The sequence below is a fragment of the Pseudochaenichthys georgianus genome, chromosome 6 (assembly GCF_902827115.2).
Source record: "Pseudochaenichthys georgianus chromosome 6, fPseGeo1.2, whole genome shotgun sequence".
Taxonomy (NCBI): Eukaryota; Metazoa; Chordata; class Actinopteri; order Perciformes; family Channichthyidae; genus Pseudochaenichthys; species Pseudochaenichthys georgianus.
The window spans coordinates 18,397,371-18,423,784 of NC_047508.1; the positions used below are offsets into that span (position 1 = coordinate 18,397,371).

General features: G+C 42.0%; 1 protein-coding gene across 2 annotated transcripts; it reads right to left on the reverse strand.

The window, feature by feature from the left end:
* Positions 1-127: 127 nt before the first annotated feature.
* On the reverse strand, positions 128-26,414 carry LOC117448171 (uncharacterized). Of its 2 annotated transcripts, none has more exons than XM_034085332.1 (4): positions 26,396-26,414; positions 1,817-5,781; positions 869-931; positions 128-776 (listed from the first exon to the last, which is right to left on the reverse strand). In XM_034085332.1, the coding sequence occupies exons 2-4, from the start codon at positions 4,458-4,460 to the stop codon at positions 652-654; spliced, it is 2,832 nt and encodes a 943-aa protein (XP_033941223.1). In that variant the 5' UTR covers positions 4,461-5,781; positions 26,396-26,414; the 3' UTR covers positions 128-651. The 2 variants fall into 2 exon arrangements, with proteins under 2 accessions (XP_033941223.1, XP_033941222.1); XM_034085331.2 differs by lacking the exon at positions 26,396-26,414 and adding an exon at positions 16,782-17,013.

Here is a 26,414-nt window from a genome sequence, read left to right on the forward strand (position 1 = left end):
AGATGCAGGGAAGTATTTTTGGGAGATTAAACCTTAATCTAAGTATGAGGATTATCCATATAAAGGATGTTTGCATCCTTGATAAACTTCAAACACGTGTGATTTTTGGAAAGACAGAAAACAACAATTTATTCTCAGCGAGTTTGTTTATTTCTGGTAAAACAGTAAAAGACAAACAAATTGTACAAGAATTATGCAAACGACACTACTTCGCAGGTCTTGTTTCATATAAAAAAATATATATTTCTAAAATGTAAATAAAGTAGAAAAATATTGCTTTAAGTAGACAAGTATGAAAATATAAAGATGTAAGTTAAATAAAACCGAATGTCAAAAAGTTACGTTTTGCATAAAATATGTTTATCAGACTTGAGAGTTGAAGCCTTTCCGAGCAATGTAAACAAATGACAATATTATATGTAAACTGATGAGAACAGATGTGACACATATACAGCAGTTACATAATGGACAGATTAGTTGGAACACATTTAATACAAAACTGTCAACTTCAATTTCCTCAATATTGCCTTTGCAGTACAAAAACACAAAATAAATCATTTCTGTAAGTCTTTGCAAGACATTTTTCTCTTGAGGAATTTTGCAGACAGAAGACCATCTTTGACCTAAAAAGCTTGTCTACTTTCTGTCAAGTTATTTATCCACGGATGGCTGCATCTTGTCCTTGTATTTCTTCTGAAACACATGGAAGACGTTGTCGGTCTTGGGGGTGGGAGGTATTAACATATTCTTCTCTTCTGGATGTTGATACCATGTACCTTAGGAACAGTTGATTTATTACAATCAGGAAAACTGTGGCCTAAATCCCTGAATAATAATATTAAATGATGATGTGCTTTATTTGTAATACCTCTTGCCCTCTTGATAGTTTTGCTTGGGCTTTCGTCCTTTTCTTCAACGAGGTCCGAATTGCCTAGGGAAAAAAAGTATTTTTTTAAAACAAAATCACAACAGAATTCATTACCACTGATACACTGTAAAAGTTCAAGATTCATGAGTTTGGCTGTCAAACATATTAATGCATGTAAATATATGCAGCTTTTTATTTATTCTGCACACCAATGTCCACAAAGTGGCTTTTTTAAATATCGAATTGTTTTAATTAACAATGATATTTTCTTCATTGAATATGAATTTAGTGCCTCTCTTTTGAACATGCCCATCAGAACTCTGACTAGTGTGAAGGAAAGTTCTGATCAGCAATGTGAATGGAAGAAATAGAAGACTGGAGTCCACTTTACATCAAACACCGGAGTTTATTGAAGAGTTTCGGCCGGAGCATTGGCAAGATTTCCACACGACTTCCTCATGTAAATCCCAAGCCAACACTGCCATTTCAGAGCAGAACAGTGCAATTCTACACAGAGAATATAGGAGTGGCCTATATTCGCGCTCCTTCCATCATAATCGATATAACACATGTTTAGAGACAAAGAAAGTCTGTTAAAGTCATCTGCGCGCATGGTCCACACTCCCCCAAAGGAAGGCAGGACCTTTGACCTGTGCCCTGCTCTAAGTTGCAGGCAGGACACATAGGAAAACACTCAAATTCTCCCCTGTACAGATGTCATTAAAATATTCTCTAACAACTAGTACATTGCTATTCTGTCCTAACACAGGCAATTTGTTGCTAAATACTAATAAACCCCTTTTGCCATATCTTTTAACTTCCCGGGTGTGTATGACAAGTCCTAAAATCCCTCATATGATTACATAGTTAAATAAAAATGTTCATTGATAAGATTTATTTTGTTTTCTTTTTAGAATGGTGCTTAAATTGCTCAATACAATTATTTACCTGGAAGAGGATCATCGTTTTCCTTTCTGCCATTAGAGCCGTCTTTGAAGTCGAAGGTTTTGGGTAAGACACCGAACTTCAGGACATCGTTCTTCAGGTGAGGCATGACAGCACTGCTCTCATTTTCCTCTTGATCTGCAGGCTGGGAAAGTGTGGCGGTGCGTCTCTTGGTCTTCTCCCCTACACGTTGGGACCTCCTCTTCTTCAGACTCAGGCATGGCCTAGTTGTTCCACTCAAGATACTCGTTTCAGAGGAAACTGGCAGCTCCTCTGTGTTGGCGGGGTCAACCTTTTTTGCTTTCTTCAGACTTGGTCCGGACGAAGTGGCTAGAGTACACTTCTGCGTTTTGAGTTTGTGTCTGTGCTTCATTTTGGTTGGTGGGAAAGATATCCTTGATTTTTCACAAAGCCTTCGCTTTTCTGAATGTTTCCTTGCCAAGGCTTTCTCAGACTTTCTCTTCATGGGACTGAGTTTAATGGTGAGAACAATCGGAGGGTTTTGCACTGCAGCAGAAACAGCTTTGACAGATGACATGTGGCTCTTTCTGCTGCCCATCAACCCACAATTGTTTTCTGCTGATGAACCAAACAGTACCAGTTGAACAGTTTGAGCGTTAGAGGCTGATCGTTCGTTATCAGTTGCACAGATGAAAACCTTCTCATTTGAAGCGCCCTCAAGGACACGCTGAGATTCAAAAAAGGGTTTGCGTTTCTTAGATTTCTGGAAGAGTGGATACAAAACATTGTGCTGAGTCTCTTCTTTCCTACAAACAGCGTCATGTTTACCTCTACAAGTTGTCTTGAGAGAACTGGTCGCAGCTTGAGTTTGTCCGTCCTCAGTTTTCCAATGATAACTTTCAGTCTTACTTTGTTCGGTTTCTTTTTTTTTATTTCTTGCTAGTTCCAAATCCTTTTCCAGGTCTGGCATCAGTTTGGGAACTTCATTATCACTGCCCGACAGATGATCTGTGTTTTCACTTATAAGTATAACGCTAGACTCGCTACTATTTATGCTTAGCTGGGAAACATTATTTGGATCATTGTCAGCTTTCTCATTATCTTCAGGTAAGTCAATGGTGATTTCAAGTTCATTGCAAAGCTCAAGCAAATCAAGTGTCTCAACCCGATTGCCGACATTCTTGTCGCCCTCAGCGGGCTTCTTTCCTTCTGGGACAGAGTGGAATTTGCTGTCAGACCCGAACGCACACATTTGATCTTCCTTATGTACTGCAATCTCTTCCATATCAAGGGTTTGGTCAGGTATATCTTCATGATTTTTCATGCACTCGCATTTACTCAAAGAAGCAGGGTTTGACCCCCAAATTTGTTCCTTAAACCTCACAACGCAGCAAACCTGGTCTACTGGAGAGACTGACTTGTTCTCCAGTAATGTGTTACTCAATGTGGAAACTGTATCCGTAGGCAGCTCACCCTCCACAAGGCTTTTTGTGACTCTCTTTTGTTGATTGTGTGTGTCCATACTTGTTGGCAGCTTGCTTTGTAATTGCTCATAGATGACTTTGGCCTCTGCATGAGATAAAACTTGGATTTGAAAAGAGCAATGAGAGTCACTGGAATCGTCCATTTCTGTTCCATAAGGAGAAGCAGTACTTGTTGAATCGGCATCCACAGTTGAGTCTTGCTTTTCCTCACTCAATTCAATAATGCCAGGAATACTGTTGTCTATCTGGACCTGATCTAACTGGCTTTCACTCTCAAGACAATGCTTCAAAGACCATGGGAAGTCAAACTCTTTGTCAATCTCATCGAGCTGCTCATTGACATTCAACCATGATGATGTGTAGGGTGGGGCTGAATAAACTTCATTATATTTGAGGACATGGAAGCGTTTGAGTTGCTCACTAAAGCGTCTGTCTACTTGTAACAGTCTGACAGAGTCTGGCGTTACATCTTTGACATATTCATGAGTTTCCTTCATTATATCCGTGAACCAGTCTGGATTTCGCGTAGATACCATATCATTAAACATGTCAGTTTGCCTTTTGTTGTCAGAGTCTAATTTCGCAAACCCATATAACTCTGTATGTGCTTTTTCTTCATCTTGTATCAACTTAATTAATGCGTTTAGTGTCCATGGTATTGTTGGGATGGAGGAGAGGTCAAGATCTGTTGGCCTCTCGCTTTGGTCCTTTTCACTGCTTTGGCTTACAGGCACTTTGGAGGTTACAGATTTGTCCACGTTTAGTGCCAATGGATGGTCTACTTGCATGTTTAAAGGCGATTGAGATACTGTGTCATCAGCAAACAACTGTTTTTTAGACAAGTCATGAGTCTCAGCTGAAACTAAATATGATTCAAAGGTATCAGCCTTGTTTGCTGCTGAATGCGTGATTGCAGATTTGTCTACAGACAATTGACTGACCGTGGTAGAACTGGTCTGCTTGCTGGCATCCTGGTAGCTTTCCTGCGACAATGGCTGCACAACAGCAACAGCTCTTGTGCGTCCAGGAGAAGAGTGAATGGAGCTGGCATTTGCCTTGACTGACAAGACTTTCTCAACCCATTCACGAATTGCTGCTGATGATTGAGTCTTAATTTTCTGTGAAGAAATGCCTTCAGGCAACTGCTTCAGATGAGGCGCATCCCTTAAAGACACAACATTTTTCGGGGGGGGGACAGGCATAGGCTGCTATACTTCCATTTCCATCTTGTTTTGCATAAAAAAACTTTTGTGCAGTGCTTTGCTGAAGTTGGACATCTTGGTTGTGCTGTGGTGACATAGGAATGTGGTTGTTTGTAGGCAAAGAAAGTCCAGAATTGAATGGCAAATACATGGAGGCATTTGAGTTATAAGAATCATTAGATGTCACAGGTTGCATATAATTATTAGACTCTGCCATTCTGTCCTGGCTGACAGACTGCTTTCCTTCAATAGAGAAACTTGTATCCTCTTCACTGTGTAGAAATACCAGAAGTTCTGCGATTTTTTTCTTTTTTTGCGTTTCCTGAGGTGTAACAGCAGAATGTTGAAGGCTGGTCTCATGCTGCCTGCTATATGAATTTGGGTTAATGGTAGAGGTAGCCTCTTCCCCATTGTAATGTGTCGAGTATTGTTGAGTTTTCGGACTTCGGTTGGAAACATGCACATTCTGTAAACTTGAGCGTGAGTTTGTTGTCGTGCTGTCATTTCTGAATGACTTAGACGTGGCTGCATCATAACTTGGAGGGGGAATTGAAGGGGAGAAACCATGCTGAGCGGCATTTGGCCTGTGATTAGGGTTATAAGGGGCCGGTCTTCTGTGTACGGCAGCCGTATCAATCACCTCTACGTTTGGAGCCGGGGTAGCTGTTGTGTTGTATCTTGGAACAGGATATGTCGACGTTCCTTTATAGATGAAGTTATTCTGATCTCTAGAATTTTGGAGATCAGCTACAACATTACCATCCTGTGTCCTTTCTGGTTGATTCCCAGGAACTCTAGCTGATTGGTTCTGAAGATAAGACATGTCTTCCTGAGAGTATGTTGTTTTTGCTTTCATCATGTTGGGTTGACTTTGGATCAATGAATTCTGAGCATAGTTCTTATGAAAATCTTGCTGAAATCCATTCGAGGCCGGCAAACCAGGATTTCTTCTTTCAGTATTATCAGAGCGTTGCTGGTTGTTTCTCAACAACCTAAGCATATAGTTATTTTTCCCCCGACCTGACAGCTGATCCGAAACTGCCTGATGAGGAAGTGAGGTCTGCCGATTTGATGGTTGTCTGTTTGAGTAAACTCCATCATGATGGTTGTAATTAGCTCTCGGTGGTTGTTGGACTCCTGTGTTCGCCGTCATGTACTGGTTATTTGCAATCCTAGCTTGCGGATTCATCATCGTCTCGTGGCTCACCTGAGCCTGTGATGCCTGAGAAAGTTGTCCCACCGGCTGGTACTGGCAATTAATCCAAAAAGAAGACTGCATTTTTTATCATCTGTTGAAGTACCAGAGTGAAAACTGGTTTTCCTGAAAGAAGAAAAAAAAAACTATTAACATACCGAAAATATCACTCGACACCGGGTTGAGAATCAATAGTCAGGTACTAATTTATTCTTGCAAGAAGGAGCAGATTTAAGTCACATACAAAGGATATGGTTCAACTAACACACATGAGGTATGCTGCTCAAAGGAGCAGAAGATAACATCAAGCTTATATAGTCTAAAGCAGTGGTTCTCAAGTGGTCAGGCCTCGGGACCCACTTTTTCCTTAGTCAATAGATCGCGACCTGAAATTTTGAACCACTCAAATCTATTCAACAAAATATCGTGCAGTAAAATATGCTCTTTTCAGCATACATTATTAATTAAAGTGAAGTACAGTGCATATATCCCTTCACAGAACTAAAGTATGCTTTTAAAAAGGTTTAATGAGATGATGGAATCAAAGCTGAACTGTATAACATAAAAAGGCACACATGCTGAAAACCCAACCCCAGAAGGGGGGTCTGGGGGATTCTGGGGGAAAAGAATCTATTGCTACCAGACATATTTATAATATTTTATGCCATTGTTTGTTTTTCACTTAGTTCTGACAGCTTGCTGCTCCACTCAGAGAGAAGAGTAAAGAGGAGATCTGTGTGAATTACTTTAAATTGTGGGTAAGGGTAGATAGCCCCCATTGTTTTGTTACCTGTCAATCATCAAACCGGGGGTCATATTTCATTATGTGTTCATTTTTATCTGAAGTTGTACCCATGGATGTATAAAGAATAGTTCTACCGCAAAGTTATTCTCCGTGGGGACTTCCGGCAACAATCTTGATTCTGATTGGCCAGAAGACTTGGAAAAACATCAGCAAAGATATTTTATTGAGAAGATGATCACTATGTGACAGAAGTTTTCAAGACCGTTCATGGTCTCCGGTACTTCCAGTCCAACGCCTACTGCATGCACAGCGTTAGAAAAGCGGGCCCAAAATAAAAGTTTCACTTTTTTCACTCACACATCTGCGACCCACTTGAAAAACGGGTCCACGACCCACTCTTGGATCGCGACCCACCAGTTGAGAACCACTGGTCTAAAGTGAGGAGGTAAAAACAAAGTCGTAAATCGGGTTGGCATCAGCCGGTGTCGGGAAGGTGTCGGGACATCTCTGGAAAGTCACATACTTTCTTTGCACCACTGTTGCTCTTTGCCCCTCGAAGAAGTAAGGAGACAAAAAGTACGTGTCCTCTCATCTGTATCAACAACATGAATTATGCCCTGCCTTCTCCTATCTCAGGAGAGGCAGCTGCAAGGTCATACACCAACACACTCTCACTCCCTAAACATCCAGGAGCGACGCTTGGTCAGGGTCCCGTGGCGTCAACTGCACGCCACGGGACCGCTTCATAAACGGACGCAAAGAGCTTTCAACTGATTGCAATGTATTCCCATCGGCGGCGGTATTTGACGCTCATGGAAGCACCGCATCCGTTTATGTCGGCAGCTCTTAAAAGGCAATGTGAGCATCCATTCCCATTAGATAACGGAGAATTGTACACCCGGAAGTAAGTATTCTCCTTACTGTTGATGTATTTGACAGTGATATCTCCACTACTCATCAACTCAAAAACACCAGATTACCTTTTTTAATTAAACGACATTGATAGGTTTAAATTGTGTACAATGTTTTTGTTTTCTCTGAAATGTGGAGCGCCAAAGAGACTACACTACCCACAATCCCCAGCTATTATTGTGACGACGCCTGTCCGCTTTGCGACAAACCCCGTGATTAATCTTCAAGCTCTGGGATTGGATGTTGGAGTGGCAGTGCGCCAAGGTTACGCCGAGCGTCAAGCTCTTTGAAATGGAACGAAACCACGGCAGACTATTCAAAACTGGACTCGAACGCCCCCCCAGAAATACACATGCTGGCTATTGTGTTTCGCAACATGTTCTCTATGGCACGTCTCTACTGGGAATTGTTGTTTTAAAAAGACGTTTTCCCCAAAATTAGAAGTTGACAGTATTAAACTGTGTACAGCCCTGGCGGTTTAGGCGATAGGAAACAAATTGGTGTGTACAAATTTAAAACACGTAATTACTAAATGGGTGAAAATCGCTTGTATCCATAATGGGCAGCATTAATATATACCCGCATGACAGCTAATTGTTACTTTGTAATTCTACTCCACTACAATTCAGAGGTTAACCTGGTCAAGTTGGTGCTTGAGAATTTATTTATTTATTTATATATATATAAATATATATATATATTAGGGCTGTCAGTCGATTAAAATATTTAATCGCGATTAAAATATTTAATCGCATGATTGTCCATAGTTAATCGCAAATTAATCGCACATTTTTTATCTGTTCTAAATGTACCTTAGAGGAATATTTTCCAAGTTTGTAATACTCTTATCAACATATGAGTGGACAAATATGCTTTATGCTAATGTTTATTATCATTTGAACAATGACAAATATTGTCATGAATATTAAACACAACAACCTCTGAACATTACAAATATTCGCCTCAATTCAACCTGGAACCGCTCTCATACAATACAAATTGTGTGTGTGTGTGTGTGTGTGTGTGTGTGTGTGTGTGTGTGTGTGTGTGTGTGTGTGTGTGTGTGTGTGTGTGTGTGTGTGTGTGTGTGTGTGTGTGTGTGTGTGTGTGTGTGTGTGTGTGTGTGTGTGTGTGTGTGTGTGTGTGTGTGTGTGTGTGTGTGTGTGTGCAACTCAAGGCATATGCTCGAACGGGAGCTGCCTGGACGCTGCAATCATGTTGCTGCAATCATGAGTGTGCTGACTTCTCCTACAATGTCCCGCTGTCTGTCTGCCTGCATAAAGTCAAGTGCTCGGCGCAGTTGTGGCGGAATGTCGCTCCTCTGTTTTTATTTAAACAGCTCCTTACATCCGTTAGCGCAGCTAGCTAGCACCAGATGCTAACAACAACAACAATGCACGTAAGGTCTCTCTCGCTCGCTCGCTCAGGCCACACATACACACACCCTCCCGGTCCTCCCGATGGCGAGTCGGTGCCTGCCGGTGAGCGTGGAAGTGTGGTCTGCCACAAGCGGGCGGCAGATGGTATTTTAAACTCGATGCGCTCTGAAACTACGGGGCGGCCGAGGAAAAAAAATACACATGCATTAATCGAGTTAAAATAATTAGTGGCGTTAATTTTTTTTTCCGTTAACGCGTTATATATAGATAGATAGAGAGAGCGAGCGAGCGAGAGATAGAGAGAGAGAGATCTGTTTTCCAGCCTGAGTCTATTTAATGTGTTGTTTTGGTTGTGTGTGATTTAATTAGTTTTCAATAAAAAAAATGTTTTTATATATAATTTATATATTTGAATATTATTTCACATTTCATTTGCAATGTTGAATGTTCAATAAAAGGTTTTGTTTGGGAGGATGTACTTGAATTATTATTATCATTATGTCAGTGGTCTAAAATGGTCTTACAACGGTGCCGACAATATTATCGTTTATCGCAATCATTTCCGGGAATATTTATCATCCAACAAAATTAATGATCGTGACAGGCCTAGCTTCAAAGCATGACTGCCAACCAAGTAATGTAAAGCTCATACCCATGACTATTCTATAAGACTCAAGACTGTTCAATCAAGTGCAACAAGATAAGCTACATAAGACACTCTTAACAAAGTGCCATATACACCATATCTCAGGTCTATCTGACTATCCAAAAGCAAACAAACCTAAAACAAAAAAATCAAGACATGACACCTGTGACATATAGAGTTACTGTAAAAATGAGAAACAAACTTGTTTCACAGAATATGGAAGCAGTTATTTGGTTGCAATTAGTTTAATTTCTATTGTTTATTCTTTATAGTTGGCAAGAGTCACCCCTCCCCAAGATGCAGGATGCTCTGTTTTATGTCCTCTGTCTTAAGAAACAATAAACACAGTAAGTAGTTATCAACCATGCAGTTCAATGGTGGCTGTCAACATAAAAGCAAACAGAAATGTATTTTAACAATACTTTCTTAAACAAATAAACGCACTTGTCATGAAGCAGGTTTTCCACAATAAGGCTACATTATATAAATCAACAAATATGCTTTGTAATCGGCAGGAAAAGAGCCATCCCCTTCCTTTTATACCTACACATATACTTATGTTGTTTTTTGCACAACCATATTGACAAAGAAACTGCAAACAAACAATGCATACTATACTGCTCTCAAGGATAGTCCAAAAACTACATTGTGGGGAAACAATTGAGACGTGTATTACATTTCTTCACCCATAATGAAGTAAAACTGCACTTTTTTTACAGGTATGTTTTTTTAAAGTAAATTATACAGTATATATAGACATTTTATTCATTGGGATAAACCCCTTGAGATGCACCATCTCGTTTTCAAGGGGGTCCTGAGAAGTATGTCTGCGCAATGGTGTAAAGTAACTAAGTACATTTACTCAAGTGTACTCAAGTACAATTTTGAGATACTTCTACTCCACTACAAGCCAGAGGTAAAATGTGTACTTTTAAATTTCCTACATTTATTTAATACCTTTATTTACTTAGCAGTTTTCAATGAATGATGTGATAAACAACACTTAACTAAGACTTTAGTTAAACATTGAGTAAAATTCACAAGCTACCCTGCAGTATACTAAGTAATCAAAATGGCTGCACCTTTACCAGCTTTGATAATACCTTAATGCATCAATATTTATAATGAAAACATATCATATATTATTCTGAAATGGACCAATCTGCATAATGATTACTTTTGGTAACTTGTGTATATTTTGATGCCAACATTTTTATACTTTATTCAAGTAACATTTTGATTGCAGGAGTATTCCTACATGTTGGTACTTATTTTAATTAAAGGTCACCTATTATGCAACATCCACTTTTTCATGTGTTTTAAACATAAATATATGTGTCCCGTTTGTGTTAAGAGAGTCGGGAAGTTTCAAGAAAATATATTCTCTCTCTTTTTGTCCTGTCCGGAAATTAGCTGATCAGATTTTGGCCACTTTGTGATATCACAAATGTGGTTTTTTTGGGTTGTGCAACTATTAGCCAATAACCAACCAAGGTAACACCCGCCCACCTTATCAACTAAATCTCTTCCTCGTGCACCATTGTTGTTTTTTTTACCAAACACTCTGCAGAGGGGCGTGGGGAGTGGCAGCTCAATTGCATTTCATGATATATTTGGTATTTCGAGCCAAACACTTCAGGGACGTGTTTTGTATATATCTGAGACCTATATTGTTGAAAAAGAGTATAATGTGGGACGTTTCAGAAAAAAATGTGAGTAACACACACACCCCTGAGATCACACAGCTCCACACACTAAACTCCAGTCCGGTGTGTAAAATGTGGCTACAGCAAGGTGCCGGTCCTCTTTTGATAATTTCAGATCCTTTCTTAAACAACATAAACAAGAGGCGCCTCAGAGGGTCGCACAGTAAACTCCACCAGCATGCCTGCAGTCTCTACACACACAAATGACATACATCTATAAGCACAATCCTCACATACAACACCCTCACAAGTCGTATCAAGAGTCTTAATTTCAGTATAACTGAAAGGTTTCCTCACCATTGTATTATTATTTGTTAGTTGGTTCATCTCCACCAAATCCCTCAGATGATTCTATGGATAGCAAGGGGCACAAGCAGGGCCGTATCCACCATTGAGGTCACCGAGGTCCGGACCTCTGTAATTTTTTCAAGCTGTGTATAACAAAACTTGTGAAATAACTGCACTAAACGGGGTTCTTTCCATTTACTGACAATGGGGGCGCTGCATAACCGCGTGTTTCTGTTCATCAGGACATCATATGACCAGCAGATCCTGTGTGAACGCTCTACGTTAGTCAGTGGACGTCCGACAACATGCACACTAACTTATATTGCAGCTATAGGCTATACTTTGGTTTAAATTGTGTGAATAAACTAGCTAGAGAGCTAAAGTTAATTACATTCATCCAATGTCAGAAGGATTACCTTTTAACAAACGTTGTAATGATTTTATTTCATTTCAAGTTGAGTAAAACATTGAAGATATAACATTGTATTGTTTTCTTTTTACACTGGCTCAGATATAATGAAAAGAATACGTCAGTCGAAGCTCAGCTTTGGTAAGGAAGAGACAGGACAGGCAGAGAGAGAGAGAAAGTGATGGAAATCAGGGAGGAACTGCAGGTACAGTCACACAAAAGAATGTAGGCTTAATAACCCCATATATCCATCTATAACAATAGTCTTCATTTACAATAGGCATCATTTTTAAAACAACACACATCTATTGCAGTTATGATGTCATAATAACATACAATTGTATAAAACACAATTTGCTTACATCTTTGTTCTCTTTTGAGAATCAAACAAAACAGATTTAAATAAAAAAAATAATGCAAACTGTTAGAGAATTTCTTCTCTCTTCCTAAGTGTCAAATAATAATTCTTCCTTACTCCTAAGAAATTTAACATTTACTGTGTGTTTACATTTACGATCAGCCCTGCTCCTTATCTTCCGTAAGGAATGTGATAATGCAGTTGTATGTTGATACTAGGTTTTACAGCTTGACCTACAGGGCATAGGGAGGTTTTGCGAGTGTGAGAACGCTAGCTTCTAAGCTCCAGAGATGGGAGAGACATTTCCTGTAGCTCCACAGATGTTTACGCCTCCCCCAATATGCTGATTAACTCTCTGTAAACTAGTTAAAAGGTCTATCGAGAGATAGGCTGGGCAGAATTGACATGACAACCCACCCGTGCAGTCAGAACCTTTTGCTGCTGTGACTTGTGATATGAATTCTCCGGCCGTTGACTTTTAATAAACTACCAGTGTTTGACATCAAAGCTCCAACACTTCTCGTGTCTCTCTGAGTCCTGGCTCTCCATTGCTGCAGAAGTTTCCCTTACACAAACAAACAAGTGAAATGAACTAAATTGCTGAATTGCTTTTAATTCACTGACAGGAGCAACAACGCGGAGGAGCAAAAAGTGAACAACAAGGGAGAGATTGAACAAAGAGAAAGAGTAGAGGACAGAGAGAGTAATGAACAGGAAGAAGACAGAGAGACTAAAGAAGATGGAAGAGAGGGTGCCGGTTATGGAAAGGAGAGAGACATGGAAAAATGTTGACAATGTTTTGTGATCATTTTAGCCTCTTCTGCATGTCCAGATCATTAATAGTAACAATCAACTGATGCATTACACTTTCAAAAATAATTTATGCTGCAGCCCACTGACATGGTTTGAAATCAATATATTATCCAATTTGTGACCCCCCACTAGGGCTGTCCCGAATACCATTTTTGGGCTCCGGATATTCGGTAGTAATCAGCAGCGAATATTCGACCCGTGCAGGGGGCGCGTAGTAATCAGCAGCGAACCGCTTCAACACGTGTATTCACGGCATTCATTTTGTTATTCTACAGTATTGTTGTTTTATAGTTATTTGTTAATGTAACCCAATTTGTGTTCTTTGAAATTGAAAAGGATATCGCATTGTGTTTGTTACTTTCGTTGCAGTTGTATATGTCTTAAGTGTAATTTGGTTTGGCTTCCTATTTATGGACATGCTTTTATTTTGAAGGAGAGGTAGCACTGTTGACAGGAATTTGTTGTTGCTTTGGAAACAACGTGACGGAGATTAACGGAGAAAAGTAATATCTACATATAAAGACGGAGAAAGTAAACGATAACGTTTATGATTAAGTGTTAGCACCCCCCGAAGAGGCACAAGCTTTTACGTTTGATATTGGAGATTTCAATAAATTCAATTTGAAAAAGAAAACAAAACGAATATCCGAATAATTTAATTGAAACCCGAATAGTACTCCAACGAACGAATACAGCCCTACCCCCCACAGGACTTAAAAAGCACCTAACTAGATCGTGAAAATCCCCAAAATCTCGGGGGGGGTATACACCCGATCCCCCCTAGCATGTTTGGACCTCGGTATTTAGGAAATCCTGGATACGGCCCTGGGCAGAAGGTGTGAGCTGTACACTATACTCAGATATGAACTATACTGAACCCCCATGGTCTACTTAATATGGTGCATTGGATCAGAATTAGGGCTGTGGCGATACACTAATCTCACGATACGATACGATACATGATATTCAGCCAACGATACGATTCGATATACTTATATCATTTTCTGAAAGATTTTAAAGGGACAGTGGGATTTTGGTGACATCTTGTGAGTGTTCCATTGACTTGGATTGAATTAATTCAACTGAAAACTGAAAGCATCCATTATACAATATATGGCTCTGACAGAGAGTCTCCAGCTCGCTCGCTGGACAAAATGAATCAAAAGATGTGGTGAGAAAATTAGTTTCATTTATTGAAACAGTGCAAACTCTAGCTGTAAAGTGCAGTATCACAATGGACAATGAAAAGGTGCAGCAGGTGGCGGAACACGGGGGATTTGAATGGGACTTGTTAGAAATTAAAATCAATGTTTTGATGGCATAAAGTACCATAAACATACCGTCAGTTTAAATGCTGTTTTATACTGAAAAACCAGAAGTTGTTGTGCACAAACAGTTGTTGAGCTTTTATTCTGAAAATCCTTCATCTCCGGTTAGCATTTAGCATGTGGCTAATATACAATTTCCTATAGAGGTGAATTTAGTAGCGATATGACACGGAGTGTTGCACACCGAAACCTACTGATTTCAACATTACAACTATAGACGTCGAGATATTATTATTGCTGAATATTAAATGAAGGTACAGTTTATTTGAATACGTTTGTTTACAGACGTGGGTAGCATGAGACAACATTCGGAAGTACTGGAAATGATACCAGCCGTGAGGTATTTTTGGAGTATTGATTACAGCGTTTAAAATGTATTAAATGAAAAGTCATGAAAGAGATAAGGAGGAGAAAAGGCGTGTTTACTTATATATTTAATGTGCAATGTCTGAATCCTCTGTAATGCGCAACAAGGAACATTGGAGACGTGGAGGGCCGATCCCCAGCAGCGCCAACCGGCCCACAGGGAGGATTCAGCAGAGGATATTTAACAGCTGGAAAGGTGGAGCTCGCTCTCTTCCCTTCGCTCATCTTCTGCTTGTAACATTACCGCGCTTTTTATTAATTAAAGTATACATTTGAACATTCTCAGAGACTCAATTAGTCTCCTTTTTAAAGCTTCTGTCCTGGATGCGAGTATAACGAACACAGTTATCAGACTTAATGTATCGATACCCGCGGCTGAAATATCGATACTTTCTCGGAAAATTAAATATCGATATATATATCGCAAGATCGATTAAATTGCACAGCCCTAATCAGAATATGAATAATTTAGTTGATAATCTCACATATCACTGCTCAGACTCAACTCTCACTAGGCTTGTTTGAGACACATTGCAGCTCGCCTCGAAAGTAGACGAGAGTAGCCGATCGCAGCCGGGGGAGGTGTCAAAAAGCTTGTCTTGAGTCGGACAGCTCGGACTCGGAGTCAGCTTGACTGGCTGGGTTTGCAATGGCGGGAAATTGATTTAATCTTGCCATTTTAAATGATGTATTCAATAAATAAGGTTAAACCAAATCATTACATTACAATAGATTTTATTTTAATGATTTGGTTTAACTTAAAGAGAAACTTTATTGTTATTGCACATATTACAGGTACTGAGACAACGAAATGCAGTTTAGCTTCTAACCAGGTGCAACAAGCAGTGAAGTGGAAAGTAATGTACACAATCTACAGAATAACATATAGAATTAATTGAATGATGAATAAACAGTGGGGTATGAATACACTAGATATCAGCCTGTGAGCAGTATGAACAGTGTGTATGAATATGCTAAGATAACATAAAGTATGAAAACGGTAAGCAGTATAGTATAAAATATATAGATATTAAATTTCATGATGATAAACATTGTGGAACAATGATGAAAAATGGGAATGGATGTGGCGACGTAAAACTGACACAAAACAACAACACACTTTTGCCAGCCAATTGGAGAGTTTCATCAGCAGCACGTGGTAAAAACCACCAATGAGCGCTCAGCTCGAGATACCAGCGAGCCGTTTCCCCATCAAGCATTTCGCTTCCGCAGCTCGTGGAGAGCAACTGCGCCAACTCGCCTCGCTCTCAAGGCTGCGGGCGTCTTTGTCCCGCGAGATTTCACAGTCTCATGTGGGCGAGCCTCCAGAGCAAGTCGGACAAAATGACTAACCATCATGCAACGCACTAGCAAGACGTTGATCGCAACTGCGCTGGTCTTGCTTGTCTCAAACAAGCCTACTGTTTAATCGGAGCGGATCACAGTTTACCACAGCTGAAGACTTCTCCACGCTGCTTTCGGCTGTGCGTAAACAACGTGTGCTTCACTTGTAGGCTGAGGGTACACACAAGTCTCATATGGATTTAGATTCATATTAAGAACGATGTACAGTAATAAGTCTGGCAAAATAACTGGTTTAAATGATTTATTAAAGCTTGCAATGTTTTTGAACAGACAACCCAGGACACCTCAATTGTCATGTCCTACTCCTAGCTGTAAGCGTCCTGGTATCGGAATCGCAAACACAACCTCACACACTCGTACTGAATGTGCATCAAAGTGTTCCTATGGAGCCACATATACCAAAAGATGAATGTGAACGCTGAACGAATGGTTAATTATCATACTAGTCATTTTTAATTCTCAGTTATTCAGAATCAGAATTCCTTTATTAATCCCGCCGCGGGGAGGTTGCCAACGTTACAGATAAAGTGACAAAAAGCGGATAAAAGCCAAGCAATAATAAGTAGTTATTGCTGTTAAGTTTAAAAGCCCACATTGGAAATAAAAACACATCATAATTGCGTCACGGTATGGAGGACTGTGTGCAGATTAAATTAATGACAAATTATGAGTAGACTTTACTATATTACGTCGGTTGCTCGGGTCGAAAGAGCAAAACTGAAGTTAGTCAAATAAAGTTAAACAACAGCAACTTCTTTTTTGACATCATGCGGTTGTGGTAAACAATCTCACACAACACTTGGTAACTTACTTTATATTCCGCTGCCGAAGTCCAACTTCCGCTGTAACGATAGTAAGGTGCAGAAAATATCGCTACACGTTTTTTCTGGACGTTCATTCCTCCATCATACATCTGCGGTACATCCATGAGCAGAGGGCAAGGGTGTTCTTCGGGGAGTGGCGGACAGAGTCTAAAAAGGACACTCACATCAAGAAGTTTAGAGACCCTTCTATGTGTGACGTCACCTGCACGAGGAGGGCGTTCCCTGAGTCATGGGCGGGCCCAGGGCCGTATAATAGAATGTTCAATCGATCTATACGGCGCTGGGCGGTCCTAATGGAAGTGATTAGGCTTGTTTGAGATGAGCTGCGGCTCGCCTCGAAAGTAGATGAGAATAACCAATTGCAGCCGGCCGGGGGAGGTCTCAAAAAGCTCGCCTGATGTCGGACAGCTCGGAGTCGGCTTGACTCGGTTTGCAATGGCGGAAATTGCGTTGGCGTTCTTCGTTGCAGATGAAGTGGACGCAATCAGGGCCGGCCCTAGACATTTTGGTGCCCTAGGCGAGATTATGATGCGGTGCCCCCCCCCCCCCCCCCCAAGCAATAAACAATATAATATATAAAGAATAAATGAAAAATCTCTACAAAAAGACCAATACACTACAACAAACTGAATTTAATTGAATTTTTTTTTTAACATTTTCAAATAAAATGCTTCAATCTGGTGCACTTTGAGCAGAATTACTAGAGACTAGATCTAGGGGGTACAACTCTGAAACACCCATATGAAAAAGATCGGTTTACATTTTAATAATCAAATAAGTATGTGAACATAACGAACCAATAACCCATAGCCAATAACAAATAAATGTAACGTATTTTATTTTTGTTGTTCATTCATATCTTATTTTACATAGTTAACATTTATTTATTCATGCATTTTTCATGCAAATATTATTTTTAGTTCAGCCGGATAATATCCACATGTCTATCCTACTTTTACTATTTTTGAATCATAAATCTAATCGATAGATTTATGATCGGTAGATTTATGATTAGCATAAGTTCGTTCATGATGGCTCACTTCAGTGATAGTCATGACATCGTTGCGAAATTATTAACCGAGTCATTTTCAAGATTGAGTTACAATGATAAACTGGAGTGGCAAAGGATCAGCTGAATGACCCGCAAGTGCTTCATCCAAAAGGAGGATGGACTTTGTGTTTCAGTGATTTATCATCAAAGGTAGGCCTAAGTCATTTTCAATGTGGGCCTCTGTGCCGACTTCATTCATTTGTAATTGCTACTTGGCTGTGGGTGCCCTGTCATGATAGGTGTTTATGATGTTGTTTTGTGTGGTATTGATGCGTTTTGCACCCCGGACCACTGTTTTGATATTCCGCTGAAGTCTACGCTGAGACGTAATATCTCTTCTTTTTTTTCGAGGGATGGGGGGGGTCAGAGGGCCTAGGTATAAAAGTCACGGCTCGCCACTGACTGTCCTATAGTATACATTGGAATTATTTCAAACCTATTGTTATTTATACTAATAATTATAAAGGAGTGCCTTGGAAATATTTGTTTACAGAAATCTTTGGACTTTGGTCCTTTACCTCACTGAGCTGTAGTTATCAGCCTCAATCCAGCACCGATTCTCTCTCTCTCTCTCTCTCTCTCTCTCTCTCTCTCTCTCTCTCTCTCTCTCTCTCTCTCTCTCTCTCTCTCTCTCTCCCTCTCTCTCTCTCTCTCTCTCTCTTCCTCTCTCTCTCTCTCTCATCTCTCTCTTCTCGCTCTCTCTCTCTCTCTCTCTCTCTCTCTCTCTCTCTCTCTCTCTCTCTCTCTCTCTCTCTCTCATATTGTAGCGTGTCCAAGTTAATAGTTATGTCAGTTATCAGATGTGCATAGTTTAGTACATTTGTAAAGTTATTTAGGCAATGTTGTTGGTAGGGAGAGACCGCCCCTTCCAGGTGTGTGTGTGTGTGTGTGTGTGTGTGTGTGTGTGTGTGTGTGTGTGTGTGTGTGTGTGTGTGTGTGTGTGTGTGTGTGTGTGTGTGTGTGTGTGTGTGTGTGTGTGTGTGTGTGTGTGTGTGCGTTTTTGGTGTGTGTGCAGGGAGTACGAGACGGTAGGAGTTGTCTTCGAGTGAGGGGAAAAGTCATAATGAGTGTTATACTATTGATTGGTTCTGTAAAGCGTGGCTGTGGCCGTCACGTTTTCGACATTGAAGGCTCGAGTGATCTGTGATTTTGAATAGCGGTGAACGCGACAATATGAACAGGCTCGTGCTTGGCCCACTGGTATTGTTTGTTTATTTATTTTGAAAATTAACTAGCAACTGCTAAGCTACTGCAGCAAAAAAATCCTGGCGCCGCCCATGCCCACTTTCATCATTACGGCGTCCATCGTACAGTGCAAATTAAACGTGTAACCGAGGTGAAAAGGGTGTTACATTTACTTAATTATGAATGTTGTTACATGTAGGCCGAAAATTAGGATGAGCACCAACAGTCAAAAATGTTTTTTTCCCTCCCAGAACAAGGTAGGTAGGTATAGCGTACAACATTATTTTAGGTTATTGTAGTCAAGAAAGGAACACCCTGGGCTTCCTGCTGCGGCAGATGCAGGTTTGAATCCAGCCTGTGGATCCTGGGTGACACCGGGCCAAAAATATAATTAATCAATTGTATAGGTCTAGCCTCCCTATATCTGTGTGTGACATTTTTTCATCCTCATAAACAAAAAACTAATACTTCTGCAGTCTAGCTGCAGCTAAAAGCAACGGTCTTCTGTTAAAAAAAGGACACTGAATGTCTTCAATGAGGCATCACACACATGACTTAAGTCTGAACACAGCAGACAACAGGAGTATTTACAACAGCATTATAAAAACAAAAATACTGCATGTGGGTGCACACTTACATTCTCTGTCTTACTGTTACATGAATCCCATGAATGTATGAGATTAAGTTAGCTTCATTATATCTCTTGCTGCTTTCACACCAGCGCTTTTCAGTTTCTAGCTCCGAGCGGGCGCTTTTCTGGTTCAGCTCCGGTTTCCCTTTTCAGCTCTCGCTCTGTACACACCGCCCACTGGCGCCCCAGAGCTGCCCCTGCTGCGTCATGACGTCACCGTTTACATCTCTGATTTGCTCCCCAACGGCAGCCATTACGGCGCTCACAACAACAACAACAACTGCGTCGGGTCGATGATCGTGTTGCTTTTAATCACACGAAGCCAGAATAAATTGAATAACGACTTCTCCAACCTTATACTTTGCTCCAGAGTGCCGTGGTTCATTGTTTATTAATGTGTTTCTGCAGCATTTACCGACCGCTGCAGTATTGGCTGCTCTTCCACGGGAGTTTATTCTCCCGTTAGCTCCCGGTTAGCTCACACTGCAGCGGCCGCTCTAAAGTATTCAATGTCCGACTCACACAAGCAGCTGATGCATATCCCCAGTTCCCCTTAGTCTAAGTGAATGTGTGTCAGTCTGAATTGACACTGTTTGGTATCACAACGCTGAAAGTTTATGAAAGTTTCTCTGGTATAAAACGGGTGATGTTAGCATAGCAACCGAAGCTAAACTGACTACTTGCATCCGATAGCTCCAATAATACAAAACAACACGTCTGCCTCTCTCCACAATGATCGATAACAGTGAACGGATGGTCAAAGTAAGGTACAAATAAACAGAATCACACGAAGCCTGGTTAGTGTTGCCTGACTCTATAAAGTGTGTTTATAGGCACTACTGCTTGTAGGCAGGCATAACAGTGTTCAGGGGAGGTGGGTTTAGTTTCCTGCACGCCTCGACGTAAGAGAGACGTAAGCGACGTCGCCTCTTAGCTCCAAAGCTCTTGCCTCTGGACCGACAATTTTTTGGAGCTGGAAATTAAACGGATTCCGGAGCTAAAAGCCGGCGCCGCTGCGGTGTGAACAGGAAAACCCGGCGCTTTTCAGGCTCTAGCTCCGAGCCGGAGCTGAAAAGGCGCTGGTGTGAAAGGGGCATCTGTGATTAAGTGAATAATAAAGTTTCTATCAGGTCACTATCAGCCTGTCACTCTTATTAGTAGTTATTTTTCAGGGGGGGGGAACGGAGAGGAGACGGTGATCGCGGAAGCTTTCCTCCTGCTTTCACAAACTTTACACGCGTATTTATCAACTGAAAATAGCTAGACTGATTCAGAGCGGGTCATTCTGCCGTTGGTCCTGACTGGTGCTGTTGGATAAAGCAGACTGCTCCGTGTGTGGTGTCGCTGTGCCGCTGTCACATCTGCTCCTTGATCTCTGCGTCACGGACCAATTTTATATTTGTGTGACAGAAACAATTCTAAAATAAAAACACTTTATTGTCCGGCCGCGGCCGAAAAATCAAGAAGCAACGTTACTACGCTATAATCGATAATCGAGCGGCGAGCTACTGAAAAGCTGCCCGCGAGCTCGACGTGTTGGAGACCCCTGCTTTAGATGAAAATAAGGTGCCACTCCCCACGCCCATCTGTGAGATATTTCGTTTAAAAATAACACAATGGTGCTCTAGGAGGAGATTCAGGAGATAAGGTGTTTTTTTTTTACCTTGGTTGGTTATTCACTAATGGTTATTCAAGCCAAAAAATCGTTATGACATCATAAAGTGTCCAAAATCTGATGAGCTCATTTTCAGACAGACAGTTTTTATATAAATGGACAAAAAGTGAGTGAATCTTTTTTCCTGAAACTTTCAGAATCTCCACTAGTGGATTTTGGATAATAGTTCCAAGTGGATTTTGCTCAATAGGTCCCCTTTAAATGTATTGAAATATTTTACACTGGTGTGGTACTTCTTTTATTGCAGTATGTGATCTTTTTTATCCAGTCGTTGGCAACGATTATGCAGTGTGCAAAGCCCAGAGGAGCCACACCTCAGCCTGTAGATAGGTTGGCTCTTCCTCAGGAACTAACACTGGTGGCTTAAGTGTCCCTTAAGTGTGAGGACTCTTTCAAGTAAGTGCATCGATATTTAAATCAACTACATCTAAAGGCCCGGGACACACCAAGCAGATTTCGGCCATCGATAGATGTCTGGCCGTCGATGAGCGTCCTGTCGCCCTACTCAGATTGGTGTGTCCCGCACCGTCGTGTTTTTCGGCCGTGCCGACACCTTCCGCTCCCGATTGAACATGTTGAATCGGGAGCGGAGGCTGTCGGCAAAATAAATCACTCTGATTGGCTGTTCAGCTTAGCGAATCAGTGCATGAGAAGCGAAACGGAAGTGAGGTACGCGAACAAAAGCAGTACAGTACTTAAAGGGAACATATCATGCTATATTTGAACAATATATTGTACGGCCATTCCTATATAAAGTATATAAATATAGTTTTTTTTTCAAAATACCAAACAGATCCTGCATTTTAGCCATGCCTCATTTCGCTCTATTGGCTCTTTCTAGCGCTGTTTTTGCAGGGGGCTGATTCTGTGAGCTGCAGCTGACCATGCCCCCCTGCAGGAGAGGGGAGGTGCACTGAGATCAGCTGCTAGGCTGCAGCGGGGAGGAGAGGGGGAGAAAAAGAGATCCTCCGTCCTCTGTGTTTTATTCTTATAGAAGTAAGAAGAGTAGTAGTTGTAGCTCCCGAGCCAGCGCGTCTTGTTTGAATTATGCGAGTAAACACAGCTGGCAGCCGCGGTGAAACTCGAGCTATTAGAGCGAAGCGAATATTCGCATCGCGTCCGGTGTGAACGGACAATTAGACTAGAGTGATGCGATAGGAGCGTTTAGAGTGAAGCGAATATTCGCATCGCGTCCGGTGTGAACGTAGCATTGCATATGATTATATAGAGTCATTATTCATTTGTTTTAAAGCAGGAGGCGCAAACGCTTGCCTCAGGGATGGAGAAAAAGAGTGACATTACATTACATTGCATTTAGCTGACGCTTTTATCCAAAGCGACTTACAATAAGTGCGTTCAACCAACAAAATACAAACTTGAAGAAAACAGAATCATATAAGTACATCAGGCTTCATAGAGCAAAAACATTTCAAGTGCTACTCAACTGGCTTTAGATAAGCCAGTCCTTTATTAGTATATAAGTGCTTTGTTAATAGTGCTATCGCTCGAGGTGGAGTCGAAAGAGATGAGTTTTCAGTCTGCGCCGGAAGGTGTGTAAGCTATCTGCTGTCCTGATGTCAATGGGGAGCTCATTCCACCATTTTGGAGCCAGGATAGCAAACCCACGTGTTTTTGCTGATGGGAACTTGGGTCCCCTTTCGCAGCGATGGTGCAGCGATGCAGAGCGGAGTGCACGTGCTGGGGTGTACGGTTTAACCATCTCCTGGATGTAGGAAGGGCCAGATCCATTCGCAGCATGGTATGCAAGTACCATTGTCTTGAAGTGGATTCTAGCAGTTATCGGAAGCCAGTGAAGGCAGCGGAGGAGCGGCGTGGTGTGGGAGAATGTAGGAAGGTTGAAGACCAGGCGAGCAGCTGCATTCTGGATGAGCTGCGGAGGTCGGATGGCACATGCAGGTAGACCAGCCAGGAGGGAGTTGCAGTAGTCTATGCGTGAGATGACGAGAGCCTGGACCAGAACCTGCGTCGCTTTCTGGGTCAGCTGGGGACGCATCCTCCTGATGTTATAAAGCGTGTATCTGCAGCAGCGGGTTGTAGCAGCGATGTTTGCAGTGAAAGACAGGTTGTTATCTAGGGTCACACCCAGATTCCTTGCAGTCTGAGTCGGGGAAACAACAGAGGTGCCAATGTTGATTGTTAGGTCAAGAGTGGGACAATCCTTTCCCGGAAGGAAAAGCAGTTCAGTCTTGTCAAGGTTGAGCTTGAGGTGATGATCAGACATCCACTGAGAGATGTCAGCTAGACAAGCAGAGATGCGTGCGACGACCTGGGTCTCTGAGCAGAGAAAGGACAGAATTAATTGGGTGTCGTCAGCGTAGCAGTGGTATGAAAAACCATGCGGGCTAATGACTGATCCGAGCGAGTTTGTGTACAAGGAGAAGAGGAGGGGACCAAGAACAGAGCCCTGAGGGACCCCTGTAGTTAATTGACAAGGGTCGGACTCGGACCCTCTCCAAGTTACCCTGTAGGTACGGTCTTTGAGGTATGAGGTGAGGAGGGAAAGTGCAGAGCCTGAAACTCCAAGTTCTTGGAGAGTGCGAAGGAGGATCTGATGATTCACTGTGTTGAATGCAGCAGACAGGTCCAAAAGGATGATGATAGAGGAGAGGGAGGCTGCTTTAGCAGTGTGCAGTTCCTCAGTGACAGCAAGGAGGGCAGTTTCTGTGGAGTGACCTGCCTTGAAACCAGACTGGTGCAGATCCAGAAGGTTGTTCTGATGGAGATAACAGGAGAGTTGTTTAAAGACAGCGCGTTCAAGTGTTTTAGACAGGAACGGGAGTAGAGAGACAGGCCTGTAGTTTATAACATCAGACGGGTTGAGAGTGGGTTTCTTTTGGAGAGGGTTTACTCTTGCCTCCTTGAGACTGTTTGGAAAGTGACCAGAAGTTAGAGAAGTGTTGGTGAAATGGGTGAGAAACGGTAGAATATCAGGAGCGATAGTCTTAAGGAGGTTTGAAGGGATAGGGTCCAGAGGACAGGTGGTAGGGCGGGCAGAGGTAATGAGGGTAAGAACCTCACTTGGAGAGAGAGGGGAAAAGGAGGTCAGTGTGTGGGTGAAAGGAGGGTCTGGTGACCCAGCGGTGAGTAGAGGTGAGTCAGAAGAAGAAGAGCGAATATCATCAACCTTTTTTTCAAAGTAGTTAACAAAGTCGCTTGACAGAAGGGAGGAGGGGGATGGGGCTTTGGGGGGGGTCCAGGAGGGAGGAGGAGATGGAAAATAGTTTTTTGGGATTGGAATAGGAAGATTGGATCTTATCTTGAAAGAAAGTGATTTTTGCCTGAGAGATCGAAGCAGAGAAGGAGGAGAGGAGAGCCTGATAGGTTAGGAGGTCGTCACGGTGATTGGATTTCCACCATTTCCGCTCTGCTGCCCGAAGGACGGTTCTATTAGTACGCAGTGCATCATTTAGCCAGGGAGCAGGAGGGGACTGACGAGCCTGCCGAGATGTGAGAGGACAGAGAGAGTCCAGAGAGGATGAGAGAGTAGAGAGGAGAGTTTCTGCAGCAGAGTTTGGAGGCAGCAATTGGAACGAGTCAGAGGAAGGGAGGGCTGAGAGCACCGATGAGGCAAAGGTAGAGGGGGAGAGGGAACGAAGGTTACGGTGGACAGGTGCAGGATGAGAAGAGATTTGTTTGTTATGTTTGGAAAGGGGTAGAGAGAATGAAATGAAGAAGTGATCGGATGTGTGGAGCGGGTTTACAGAGAGGTTAGAAGTAGCGCAGTTCCTTGAGAATATGAGATCAAGGACATTGCCAGCTTCATGAGTTGGTGGGGATGGAGACAGTGAGAAAGCAAAGGCGGTTAACAGAGATGTTAGTTCGTCTATCTTCCCCGTCTGGAGGTTGAAGTCTCCGAGAAGTACAGCGGGAGGACCAGTTTCAGGGATGTGTGAGAGGAGATGATCTAATTCCTCCAAGAAGTCCCCCAAGGTGCCTGGTGGACGGTAGAGAACAACAATGGTTAATTGTATAGGATGGGTTACTGTGACGGCATGGAATTCAAAGGTGGAAGGAGTGAAGTTAGGTAGCTTGAAGAGGGAAAAGCTCCATTTGGGAGAGAGCAGGAGACCAGTGCCACCTCCTCTGCCAGTGGGTCTGGGTGTATGGGAGAAGGAATATGCTGTGGAGAGAGCTGCTGGGGTGGATGTGTTGGATGGAGTAATCCAGGTCTCAGTGAGAGCAAGGAAATCCAGAGACTGCAGGGAAGCGTAGCCAGAGATGAAGTCAGCCTTAGGAACAGCTGACTGGCAGTTCCACAGGCTGCCTGAAACTAGATGTTGGATGTCAGTGGAGCATGTGGGATAGACGAGAGCAGGCCGGTTATATCGATTACGAGATACACGGGGCCAGTGATAATTGTGAGAAGACACATAAACAGGAATGGAGAAAATACACATGATTATAGCATGAGGGGCTAAACAACCAAATCAAATAAAACACCAGCGACACTTATCTCAATTAAAGTAGGATTTGCCTCCTCTTTGCCTCCCTCGTGACTCCCGCAGGACTCTAATGTCTTTGCCAGTCTTTGACTCCCGCAGGACTCCAATGTCTTTGTCAATCTTTGACTCCCGCAGGACTCTAATGTCTGACGCTCCAGGAAAGTGCTACCTAAAATGGATACCTGATTGCTGAGTTCTCACAGCTGTGGGGCCACGTCCCTTTAATTAGTTAACTCTCTGCAGCTGGTGGCCCTCAAAAGGAAATCGAGACTGGCTTCCTCCTGACTTGTTATTGTCTTTTAAGTCAATTACATGAAACCCTAAGTTATAAAGTTATGAGTTTAACCCTTAATACAGTTACACCTACTCAATAAAGCTCTTAGTATTCTACAAATGTTTAAATCAAAGTTAACCCTAGCAGTCAGTTAATTCAGTTTTAAGGTTTTCAGTCAAATTACCTGTCCCAAGTTTCTGCCTGACAGATACTGTAGCGGTTTTGAGATTTAAAATCACAATTTCAGTCAGATCAACTACAGAGCATTGATACAGAGTACACACACTGAAACAGAGAAGTCTAAAAACAGAATGTTACTCACACAATTCTAGAAGTCTCCA

Bases quoted from the DNA above. Each gene is read 5' to 3' on its own strand.
- LOC117448171 (XM_034085332.1), bottom strand. From the start codon at position 4,460: ATGCCTGTCCCCCCCCCGAAAAATGTTGTGTCTTTAAGGGATGCGCCT. The intron at 932-1,816 runs GTAAATAATTGT...TTTTTTCCCTAG, and splicing joins AAACGATGATCCTCTTCCAG to GCAATTCGGACCTCGTTGAA. The intron at 777-868 runs GTATTACAAATA...ACTGTTCCTAAG, and splicing joins AACTATCAAGAGGGCAAGAG to GTACATGGTATCAACATCCA.